This window comes from Mesoplodon bidens (genome assembly GCF_964165515.1).
Source record: "Mesoplodon bidens genome assembly, chromosome: 4".
Lineage (NCBI taxonomy): Eukaryota > Metazoa > Chordata > Mammalia > Artiodactyla > Ziphiidae > Mesoplodon > Mesoplodon bidens.
Genome location: NC_138160.1, coordinates 70,907,091 through 70,920,337, shown reverse-complemented (window position 1 = coordinate 70,920,337; position 13,247 = coordinate 70,907,091). Strand labels below are relative to the sequence as shown.

The 13,247-nt window shown below is 40.4% G+C and overlaps 1 protein-coding gene across 2 annotated transcripts in view; it reads right to left on the bottom strand.

The window, feature by feature from the left end:
* The window catches only part of RASA1 (RAS p21 protein activator 1), a 111,239-nt gene extending 98,614 nt beyond the window's left edge, over positions 1-12,625 (bottom strand). The window contains exon 1 of one of the 2 annotated variants that reach the window (XM_081231093.1): positions 11,535-12,625. In XM_081231093.1, coding sequence (XP_081087219.1) covers positions 11,535-12,052 — 518 coding nt within the window. In that variant the 5' untranslated portion in view covers positions 12,053-12,625. The remainder of the gene's footprint in view (positions 1-11,534) is intronic. The other variant, XM_081231092.1, reaches the window with a different exon arrangement.
* Positions 12,626-13,247: the final 622 nt, after the last annotated feature.

The window sequence follows — 13,247 nt, the reverse complement described above, 5'->3', positions numbered from 1 at the left end:
TCACAAGAAAACTACAGACCAATATCTCTCATGAACTTAGACACAAACACTCTCAACACATCAAAAACATGAGTTTCAGCAATTCTTGAAAAACATTATACACTATAACCTACTGAGATTTATTCCAGCTATGCAAGGCTGGTTCAACATTAAAAAAATCAGTGTAAGCTACCATCTCAACATGCTAAGGAAAATATCATATGATCCTATAAATTGACCAAGAAAAAAGAATTTGAAAATATCCAGCACCCATTCATGGTAAAAACTCACAGTAAACTAGGAAGAGAGGTGATTAACCTCAACTTGATAAAGAGTATCTATCCACTCTCCCCCCAAAACAGCTACAGTTAACATCATATTTAATGGTAAAACACATTTAAATGCTTTCCACCTAAGACAAGGAACAAAGCAAGGATGTCCGCTCTCACCACTCTCATTCAATATAGTACTATAAGTTCTAGCCACTGCAATATGACAAGAAAAAGAAATAAAAGTCATACAGATCAGAAAGACAGAAAAAAAACGGCCCGTATTTGCAGTAGACATGATTGTCTATGTAGAAAATCCCAAGGAATCTGTAAAAACTCTCTTAGAACTAAAAGATAAGTTTAGCAAGGTCACAAGATGTAAGACCAACATACAAAAATCAATCAGCATTTCTATATACTAACAAGAAACGTGGAAACTTAAAAACATAATAACATTTACAAAATTGCTCCAAAACAAAACAAAACAAAAATAAGTACAAATTAAACAATAGGCATACAGGATTGATATACTAAAAATTACAAAATGCTGATTAAAGCAATCAAAGAAGAACTAAATAAATGGAAACATACCATGTCAATATAGTAAAGATGTCAGTTCTCCCAAAACTGATCTATAGGCTTAATGCAATTCCTATGAAATTTCAACAGTTTTTGTAGACATGGACAAGCTTGTTCTAAAATTTATACATAAAGACATGTCTTAGAATAGCTAAAAACATATTGAAAAGGGAATCACTCTACCCAATATTAAGGCTTACTACGTAGCTATGGTTATCAAGGTGTGAAATCAGCAAATGGAGACATACAGACCAACAGAATACAATAAAGAACCCAGAAGTAAACCCACACATATATGCCCAATTAATTTTTTATGGAAGTGCAAAAGCAATTCAATGGAAGAAAGATATTTGCCTTTTCAACAAATGGCATTATAGTAATCGGATATTCCTGGGCAAAAATATGAACCTCAATCTAAACCATACCTTTTATAAAAAAGAAATCAAAATGGATCATGGACTTAACTGTAAAACATAAAAATACAAAACATTTGGAAACAATCATAGGAGAAAATCTTTGTGATCCAGGCTAGGCAAAGAGTTCTTAGACTTGCCTCTAAAAGCACAACCTATAGAAGAAAATATTAATAACTTAAGCCTCATAAAAATTAAAAACTTTTGCTCTGTGAAAGACCCTGTTAAAAGGAGTAAAAGACAAGCTACAGAATAGGAGAAAATATTTGCAAACCACATTATCAGATAAAGGACTAATATTTAGAATACATAAAGAACTCTTAAAACTCAATAATAAACAAACAATCTTATTGGAAAATGGGCAAAAGAGATGAACAGACATTTCACACAAGAGGATATACAGATAGCAAATTAGCACATAAAGAGTTTCAATATCATCAATCGTTAGGAAAAATGTATATCAAAACCACAATGAGATATCACTAGGCATCTAGTGATCACTAGGCAATGAGAATTGCTAAAATAAAAAATGGTTAGTAGTGAGGACATAGGGAATCAGGATCACTCATGAATTGTTAGTGAGAATGTAAAAGGATACAGCTACTCTAGAAAACAGATCGGCAGTTTCTTATAAAACTCAATATGCAATTACCACACGATCCAGCAGTTGCACTCCTGGACATTTATCTGACGGAAATGAAAACTTATGTTCACACAAAAACATAAACACAAAGGTTCATAGCAGCTTTTTTCCATAATATCTAAAACTGGAAATTATCCAAATGTTCTCTGATGAGTGAATGATTAAACAAACTGTAGTATATCCATACCATGGAATACTACTCAGCAACAAAAAGGTACAAAGTATTGATACAAGCAACAACTTGAATAAATCTTGAGGGAACTGTGTTCAGTGACAAATGCTATTCCAAAAGGTTACATGCTGTATGAACTATTTATAATAGCCAGGACATGGAAGCAACCTAAGTCTCCATCGACAGATGAATGGATAAAGAAGATGTGGCACATATATACAATGGAATATTACTCAGCCATAAAAAGAAATGAAATTGAATTATTTGTAGTGAGGTGGATGGACCTAGAGACTGTCACACAGAGTGAAGTCAGTCAGAAAAAGAAAAACAAATACTGTACGCTAACACATGTATGTATGGAATCTAAAAAAAAAAAAAAAAATGGTTCTGAAGCACCTAGGGGCAGGACAGGAATAAAGACGCAGACATAGAGAATGGACTTGAGGACATGGGGAGGGGGAAGGGTAAGCTGGGATGAAGTGAGAGAGTGGCATGGACATATATATACTACCAAATGTAAAATAGATAGCTAGTGGGAAGCAGCCGCATAGCACAGGGAGATCAGCTCAGTGCTTTGTGACCACCTAGAGGGGTGGATAGGGAGGGTGGGAGGGAGACACAACAGGGAGGGGATGTGGGGATATATGTATACGTACAGCTGATTCACTTTGTTATACAGCGGCAACTAACAACAATGTAAAGCAATTATACTCCAGTAAAGATGTTGACAAAAAAAAAAAAGGTTACAAGCTGTATGAGTCCATTTATATAATCTTTTGGAAATGACAAAATGAAGAACAGATTAGTGGTTGCCAGGGGTTAAAGATGGAGAAAGGTGGGTCTAGTTATAAAAGGCAAACACAAGGGATCCTGGTAGTAATGAAATTGTTCTGTATCTTTACTGTGGTGATGATTACACAAATCTACCCATGTGATAAAACTGCATAGGTTTGGGCTTCCCTGGTGGCACAGTGGTTGAGAGTCCGCCTGCCGATGCAGGGGACGCGGGTTCGGGCCCCGGTCCGGGAGGATTCCACATGCCACGGAGCGGCTGGGCCCGTGAGCCATGGCCGGTGAGCCTGCGCATCCGGAGCCTGTGCTCCGCAACAGGAGAGGCCACAGCAGTGAGAGGCCCGCGTACCGCAAAAACAAACAAACAAACAAACAAAAAAACTGCATAGATTTAAATAAACACCACGCACACACACACACACACACACAGTGTATGTAGAACTGGTGAAATCTGAATAAATGAACTATATCAATGAAATTGATTCCTAGTTGTGAAATCACGAGATATTGCCATATATCTGGAAAAATAGGGGAAGGAAACATCTCTGTATTATTTCTTACAACTAAATATGAATCTACAATTACCTCAAAATAAGAAGTTTAATTGGAAAATCTGAGAGATAAATCAATATTTAGGTAGATAGACATGGATGGAAGAGAAGTATGGTTCTACTATCATACAAGTATCTTAACTGTGAACCCAGTGTAGTGGGCTATACCTACAAAGAAGACTTAAAAGAATTGAGAGGGATATCTCTAGGTCTTTCCCTTAGCTAGAGACAGATACATAAGAGAAAAGAATTTTAAAAGTAACACTGAATGTTACAACAATGAACACAGAGTGAATACAGAAAATCTGCTGGAGTAATGTCTCACCCATAGGTTTTCTACAGCTACCACCCACGGTCTTGTGTAGGATCTTTTTACACTATAATAATCAGACATGCATTTAAATGCTTTCCAACTTTCAACACAAGTATAGCCAAAAGAGGATATGTTAAGTCACGAACTAATGAAGAATGAAGCTAAAGTATAAGGAAAGTTTTTCTTTCCTACGGTGAAAAATAGGAAATAAAAGAATGAAGACCCTGTTTCTCAAGTAGTAAATGAGCATTTAATCTGCTCCAAATCCTCCAAAGCCATTTTTAAAGATGCAGGTTTACACAGTGTATCAGTCAACTCAGGATATCAAAACAAAATTCCATATACTAGATGGCTTAAACAACAGAAATTTATTTTCTCACAGTTCTGGAGGCTGAGTCCAAGATTAAGGTGCCAACAGAGCTGGTTTCTAAGTGAGGCATCTCTCCTTGGCTTACATATAGATAGCGCTACCTTCTCACTGTGAACTCATATGTCCTTTTCTCTGTTCACATGTGCTCCCATTTGTCTCCTCCTCTTCATATGAGAACACCAGTCCTATAGAATTATGGATCCACCTTTATGACCTCATTTAACCTTAATTACCACCTTAAAGGTCCTAACTCCATACACCGTCACACGGGGGGTTAGGGCTTCAACCTATGAATTTTGGAGAGATATAATTCAGTCCAACACCCAATGACTAGCCAGTCCTGGAGTATATTAAGTTTTGTATGGGTGCACGTATATATGTGTGTATTATATGCACTGGAATGGAACAAGTAGAGTATTTGCATTAGAATTCCAGTTCTACCAGTTTTCTCAACAACAAAAAAAAATGTGGATAATATCTATTCTCACTGTATAGTTATGAGAATTAAATGAGATAACCTATGTAAAGTGCCTAGAATATAGTAAATGATAGTCAGTAATGGGCCTCTGCCTTTCCACTTCCTCCCCCACAAAAATTAATTAAATATTACTCAAATCTAAACATATCTGAAAAATCATGGGAACTGGATTCTCTCCCAGATCCACCTAGCTCTTTGACATTAAGCAAGCCACTCTATCAGAGTCTGCTTCTGCAATGGTCAATGAAAGAGTTTCCTCTTTCACTAAAATACTATGTATCTATGCATATCACTCTCCTGATTACACAGTAGTCTTCTCTTATCCTCAGGGGATACATTCCAAGACTCCCAGGCACGCCTGAAACCTCAAATTAGTACCGAATCCCATACATACTCTATTTTCCCCATATATAGATACCTATTTATAAATTAGGCACAGTAAGAGATTAACAACAATAACAATAACATTTATTATATGTTCTATAATAAAATAGAATTATAACGATATACTGTAATAAACATTACACGAATGTAGTCTCTCTCAAAATATCTTTCTGTAAAATGTAACGCCTTTTCCATCTCAACTAAGCACTATCACACACTGTGGTCATAACTTTTGCAGTTTGAGGTGCAACAGCAAAACTATCATGAATTTCTTTTTCCTTCACAATTTCACAGATAGAAGATTTGTTCTTACTGTAGATCTTAGTAATCTCTGCATATGATTTTTTTCATCCCCTATTAAGTAGGAAACTTTCACCTTTTCACTTAAAGTAAGCACTTTACAGCTTCTCTGGAATATCCGAATTGCCAACATCACTACTCTTCCGCTTTGGGGCCATTATTAAGTAAAATAAGGCTTACTTGAACACAAGCACTGTGATAGTGCAAACAGTCAATCTGACGACCAAGGTAGGACCACTAAGTGATGGCAGGATACGTTGGACAAAGGTATGATTCATGCCTGGGTGGGATGGAGCAGGATTTCATCACACTACTCTGAAAGGTGTACAATTCTTAAAACTCATAAATTGCTTATTTCTGGAATTTTCCGCTTAATATTTTTAAGCCATGGTCAACCGAGAGCAACTGAAATCGTGGAAAGTGAAGACGTGGATAAGGGGGGACTACTATAACATCAAATACTGATGCTACAAAAGCTAATTAAACTTTCTATAAAACTTTAGTAAAAGAATTACAGTATAAAATTTCAAAATCACTTTCATACACTCTCATTCTTTCAACTCTTCAAAAACTATCCTCTAATTTGAAAAATTAGTACAATGTGTCCGTAGATTAATTTTATCGTCTTATTTCTATATCATTAATGCCTTATTGTCCAGCTACATTGTACTTTCTTTTATATTTCTTTCTGTCCCCCACAATGTTCATTGTTTTACTCACAAAATCATGTAATCACTGGAACACCTAAAAGCATACTCCAAATCCTATTGAGATGTGATTAGACATATGGAGAAGTTATCCATAAATTTTACCTGATAACAACTATTTTTTATTTAGCCCACAACTGAAATGTACTGCAGGTGATTTCAAGATAACACACCTACCATACATTCATTGGCATATTCAAACAATGAGCCATAACCAACATCCATATTCAGTACCTTTTGTTTAAAATTAAGATAATGGTGGTCAGAAGCAAAATATATTGTGGGGATGTTTGGACCATTCGATGAAAGACAATTTACCATGTAGACCCTAAGGGAAAAACTTCAAAGTACTTGCCCTTTCTCCCACGCTCTCCTTAACCACTAGTATTCTAATATTATCTAATATTTGCTTGTAAATGAATAATATATGCAGTAGGCAGTTACTCTGATGCCCCCAAGAAATCTCACCTTCTAGTATTGGTGCCCTTTTATAGCCCACTCCCACACTAAATCTAGACTGACTCACGTGATTAGCATTGGCCATTGGAACGTTAGCAAACATGAAGAACAGAGAGGCTTAATAAGTGTTGGCATGGTGAGGCCTATCCTCTGGGAATGCTCCCTCATGGAACACATCTGCCATGCTGTGGAGAAGTTCAAGCTAATAAAATGGAGAGGTTGGGGATGGGGGAGACATGGATACAGATACACACATACACACACAGATACCCAGCTATCCACCAGCTGTTCCAGGCATCCCAGCTGAGGTACCAGACTTATGAGTTAAAAAGATACCTTGGACATTATAGCCAACAGGTGAAACATGGAGCAGTCCCCAACAAGCCCTGCCCAAATTTTAGAATCAAGAGCAAATAAATGTTTCAGCAACTAAGTTTTGGAGTGAAGCAATAGGCAACTACAAGAACACATGTAAACTAATTAGAACAGTTCCTGTTAGGTAGTAAGCAACCAAGAAATGTCATCAGTAATACCTGACAATAATCACTCTAAGTTCCATCACCTGCCCCCACCGAGGTACTGTTTGGAGTATTTGAGCTGCTCTTAAAGGCATTCCCTCATTTCCCTAATGGCTAGTAAAGAGATAGGGAGCAAAGCAACCAAAAGACCTCTTTATTTTCCCCTTCTTCTTCCTAACTTACCCCTGTCAGGTTTTTTTGTTGCTGTTGTTTTGGCTTTTGGGTCTTTTTTTTTTTTTTTTTTTTTTGGCTCTGTCAATAATGTTTGCCTGGTTTCCCTAGAGTGGCTAATCAATGATCCAGACCAATTCAAGTCTTTGGTAGTGCTGTGTATTCTCAGTAACTATAGGCACCCCCTTCAACCTACCCCAGACCACAGGTAAATAATTAAGAGTTCAGTAGGACAGACTCCTCACTAAAGGTCAAAAGTTTATACTCATTAATTTGTAATTTTTTTACCTGACAGAATCTTTAGGCAAAGGGCATAGGAACCAAGTACCTCTTGTTCAGAATAAATTAAGCAGCATTGAAAACATACCTGCTACTTTTCCTCTAAGACTTTACTGATCCTAATTATATAAATATCTTATTCTTTTAACCCCCATGACCCTTTGCTCATACTTCACTCATGATATTTATCTTAAGCTAACCTGAATGACAGTAATTGGTTACTTAACTTTCTACTAGATCTAAAACTCTCCGGGAAGAGAGACTCATTAAGAAAAGGGGTTATCTTACTCATTGTTGTATCCCTTAAATTAAGCTCCTACTACATTGCTCTACTACTCATATAGCAAAAATATCTGGTCCTGGTCAGAAACCACTTTGTCCATAATGAATCTCTTCAATTCTCACCCCAATTTTTATTAAGAAATAATGACTCACCCAGAGTTACAATGCAATCGGTGACAAAGTTAATGAATGCTACATGTCTTAGTACTAACATTTAACAATTATTTGACTTAAGAATTTTATTTTTGTAGAAACAGTAAGATGATTCTTAAGGAAAAGAAAGGTATTATTTACATTCCTTATTTCTTTTTTCTTCAACTTTCAGGCTTGAGAAAGCCTGCGTTTTAGGTCCAGGGTAAGATCTAGTTAAGCCAGATGCCAGGCAAATAACATCAAAGGCAAAACAGGCCTGGTAGAAAACACAGTTAACTGTAGAGCTCAGAATTCACCTAAATGGGGCAATCACTACTCAGCTCTAGAAATCTATTCTTAAGCAGGAACAGCAACCAGGTAAAGCCAACTCCTCTGAGTTCTCAAGTGATGCTAGAAATCGAGACTTCTTATCTTAAACATGAAGTTTTCCTATTCTTAAATGGTGGCAAGTAATCACTAAATGCTCCAAATACACTACGAGCAAGCAATATATATCTGTCAGTTGTATTCAGCCCAAGAGCCTCCTGCTACTGCAGGCTCATAGTCTATACATAATTGATGGTGGACTAAGGGAATTATTCTCCTTTCCTATCACCCCTCACCCCTGGGGAAAAGAGAAAGAAATAACAAGGACCATGAAAAGCAGCTACATAACAATACAGGGAGTACCTGTATTGAAAAAAAACTTTGTTAGCAGTTTTAGATACAGAAACTTTTATAGCATAAAAATATATGGGGAGAATTTTTTTTCTTTTTACAATTTTTTCCTCAAAATTTGCAAAAAAAAAAAAGAATATTCAAATACATGTAATAGTTACAATTATACAAACTTTTCTGGCCTTAACCCAACTAATGAAAATGCTCAGTAATAAACATGAGACTAATGACTCACCATGCACACAGAAAGACAAGGTACAAAATACTAATAGTGTTATTATATTTGCACTGGTCTGTCTACATATTGTCACTTGACTCTCTTGTGACCAACAGCACTGAACCAGCTGGACACATGGTTGAACTCCATGACCAGGGAACCCTGGTCTATCTAACAAACCACTGTGGACTCGATCCTATGACCTGAACCTCCTTAATATCATGCTATCAACAACTAAGGTGACCAGTCACTAGTAATCATATATTAGTCCAAAAGCATTTCTTCAATACTTTTATGAAAGATTTGACATAATTTAACAAAGTCGTTAAGGCTTTTCCTTTTATTTAAAAATAGGAATTTATAGAAAACACTTGAATTCCATCTCTAAACCTGCTTAGCCTGCTAGAAGCTTTATGAATTTAAAATAAACTTTTTGATATAATCAATCATGGTAGACAGGCCTTCAGAGTTCAAAACATTCTCTCAAATAGTTATTAGTAAGGGAGTTCCTATAGCAATAGAATTAGTAGGCAATTTAATGACAATAAAATTACATATTATTATTTGGGGAGACTACTAATTTATTGAACACTTACTATGTGCCAGGTACTGTGCTGAATATGTTCAGGGGGTTCTCATTAACCTTAAAAACGACCATATGGGGCTTCCCTGGTGGCGCAGTGGTTGAGAGTCCGCCTGCTGATGCAGGGGACATGGGTTCGTGCCCCGGTCTGGGAAGATCCCACATGCCGCGGAGCGGCTGGGCCCGTGAGCCATGGCCGCTGAGCCTGCGCGTCTGTGCTCCGCAACGGGAGAGGTCACAACAGTGATTGGCCCGCGCACCGCAAAAAAGAAAAAAAAAAAAAACACGACCATATGAGGGAGACACCATTATTGTCCCCATTTTACAGATGGGGAAACTGACCTTTCCAAGATCACACAGCTAGTAAGTAGCAGAGTCAGGATTCCAACCCAAATCTTGTCTAACTTCAGAATTTGCACGCTTAACCACTACACTGTATTGCCTCCAGTGACTTTGGGTTGATATCTAAGATAAAGAAAAGAGGGAAATTTGTACTTCTCAGTGGCAAATTTAAAAAACATACTAGAAATGGAGGATACCTTTTAGAACAGGTACAATTCTCATATAGACAGTCACACAAATAATATTTTTATTCCCAAATACAAACAATAATGATGAAAATCTCAAATGGACTTCTCAGAAACATAATTTTTCCTATATACTCACTCATGTTTATTATTAAATATTTAATGGGAACACTACGTGTTTTCTGCTCAATTCTGCCGTGAAGCTAAAACTGCTCTACAAAATAAATTCTGTCTTTAAAAATATTTAAAACTGCAATATACTAAATATGCCTAATTCAATTTAGTTAATAACTGGCATAAGACTATATTCGTTCGTAATGAAAAGTTGCACTTTATCGTAACCACAGGAACCTTAATACTTAAGTGATTTTTTCAAAAAGGCTTGAAGGTGTTTAAACAGTGCAGTATATTTTAAATTTTTAACACTCTCAGAACACCTTCAGAAAAGTCTGCAATACACAGATGTGAAACGATAAGTTGGTATAAAATCAGACCAAAAAATTGAACTCACAATGAATAATATAAAAGGAATACAACGCCCCTATACCATGGCTGACCTAAGACTAACTTTACTTTTCCATCAAAAGATGTAGCCTAAGTCAAAAATGTCCTAATTCGTTAAGTCCTTTTTAAATCTTCCAAAGAAGATTATCAAAAAAAAAAAACAACGAAAAAAAAACCCACGAAAAAACAAAAAAACCTGGAATTGTCTAGAGTGATTGTCAACACAGAAACCAAATCTTTCTTCTTCTGATACTCACCAAGGTTGTCAACATTCTAAAGGAAAATTAAGACAGATATGAGGGATCTATAAAGCAAGTTTTACCTACTATTACCTCTTCTTATCAACATTTTCCTCTCATCAAGGTCCAGCTTTACAAATACATACCTTAGTTCACTTATGAAGAGAACAAGGGGGAGGTACTATATATAGAAAAGTCATTTGTCATATATATTCCGCAGCAGACTGTCAAAATTAATTTTCAAATAGAATACTGTATTTGCCACCAACAAAGTGTTGAAGGGAAGCACACTATTAATTTTGTTTTGCTCCAATATTGTGCTTAGAAAGCTTCAACTTATAGAAGAATTACACTAATATTAATAAATGGGAATTATACGGCACAAGTTACAAATATTGTTGGAGTATGAGTCCTTAACCACACCTGTAATTAACAGAACTCCTTTCCTTTCTCGCTGACCCACGTTTTCAAAAGTGATCCAAAGACTTCTCTGCATCTCAGTGCTTTCAACAGGCAGAAGCTGGGATTTGCAGTGCAACAAAAACAAAGCATTCTGACCAACGCATGTTTCGAATGATATTAACACAATACTCATTTAAATGCTTGTATTCCAAGCTTCTCACTGGTCATCTAGCTTCAACAGGGAACACAACCAGGTTAATATAGACTACGACTGCCTTGGTAGCTGCAAGCTCAGCTGAATCCCAGGACGCCACCTCAATTTGGAAGGGGCAGAACTATATCCGGTTCTCACTGGATACACATTTTCCCATGCTTCCCATCTTTAAAACTTTACATCTTCCCAGAGGAGCAGTAAATATACCAAGCCGCCAGGGAGTGTGCCTGTAGGGAAGATGAGTGATCAAATTAAATCCCTATGCACAGAACCATAAGCTTCAAAACTTTTCACAACGAGTAACAGCTGAAAGAACGAGGCATGTTTTCCCACTTCTTTCCAGGAGTCAGCTTCCCCCAAAACACCGGTTTTGACTTACTGGTTAGTTGGCGGAGCGGTCAGCGGGATGGCCACCTCTTCCTCCTCGTATTCTGGTCCATCCAGAGAGTCACCTTCGTCCACTGTTCCCAGGCCCGCGCCCAAAGGGGGCAGCTGAGGAGGAGGCGGCAAAGGAGGGAATCCGCCGCCTGCCCCGAAGGTCTCAGCAGGCAACGAAGTGGTCCCCTTGGTGAAAGCCATCTCCCCGCCAGGTCCGGCGGCGGCAGCACCAGCCACGCCAGCAGCAGCACCTCCCCCTGACAGTCCGGCTCCCCCCAGTGCCCCCGCCACAGACCCGGGTCCCAGGAACCCTGACCCCAAAGCGGCTCCGCCACCCAGAGTCCCGGCCACTCCAGCCTCCGCCAGCCCAGGAAAGGGGGCGGCTGCCACAGACAGGGCGGCGGGTATCTTCACCCGGCACACTGCTGGATAGGCACTGGAGCCCGCGGCCCCGCCGCCTCCTGCTGCCCCGGCGGTGACCGGGCCGCCCTCCTCACTGCCGGCCTCGGCCGCCATCATGTTGAAGCCCGCTCTACTCTGCCCTACCCTGCCCGCCCGGGAGCCCCGGGGGCCACCAGGCCCGGGCTCCGAGCCGCCCCACCCAGGCGCGTCCCCTCTTCAGCTCCCCAGGCGGAGGAAACAACAACAAAAGGAGAGAGCCCGCCGCCGCGCCCCCTCTTCGGGCCACAGCCCAGGCTCGGGAGCTACCCGGGTTACGGGAAGAGAAGTGGGCAAAAAACCCAACGCCTGCACAAACGCCGCCCAAATCTTCACCTTACACACCCACACTCACGCACACACACATGCACAGAAGCGAAAAACTTCCTGGCTGCACTCAAGAGGAAGGGAAGCACAGGGGAAGCGGCTTCGGCCACCGCCACGGCCGCCGCCGCCACCGCTTCTTCACCACCCCAGTTCCGGCCACCCCCACCGCAGCCACCGCCGGTGCCGCTGCTGGGGCTGGGGCCACTGCAGCCGCTTCATCCTCCACGGGGCTGAGACGCGAGGGGTGGGGAGAAAAGAGGAAGGGGGGGCGGGGTAGTGGGGAAAAGGACTGAACTGCTCGCAACCTGGAACGCTCAGTGAAATCGACGAGAGAGAAAGGAAGGCGGGGCACGGGAGGAGGAGCAGAGGGAAGGAAGGGCGAGGGAGGAGGAGGGAGAGGGCAGCTTCTGCGCAGGCGCCTTCCCGGCGCGGGGGTTGGGGGGCTGGGCCTGGAGAAGGAAAAGGAAGAGTCGGGAGGGAAGGAAGCGGCGGGGACGCGCGGTGCGCGGCCGCGCTCGCTGTCCCGCTCCGGTTGGAGCGCGTGGCGGCGCGGCCGCATCTCTAGCGCGCCGGCCTCCCTGGGCTTTGTTTGAAGGGCCGGTGAGGCGGAGGAGGGGGGGAGTGGGTCCAGAGCACGCGGCCGCTCAGCGGGGTGAAAACAGGAGAGACGGGAGAGACAAGGAGGGGTTGAAGAGGGAATACCGGGGAGAGGAAAAGGAAGATGCCGCGAAGCCAATTCCTTGCTTCCTGACCGGTAAAACAAACACCCGTGGCCGGCGGCGCAGAAACCAGACATTCAAGGCCCTCGGAGGTGGGGGGTTGGAGGGGGCGGCCCGCTTGGAAGGTCGAGACCGTACTGTTACTGTTTCCGTTTTCTTTTCATAGTATAAATTGCTATATGACTCTTACAAGCTAAAAAATAAAATGAAATTTTTAAAACTGGGTTCTG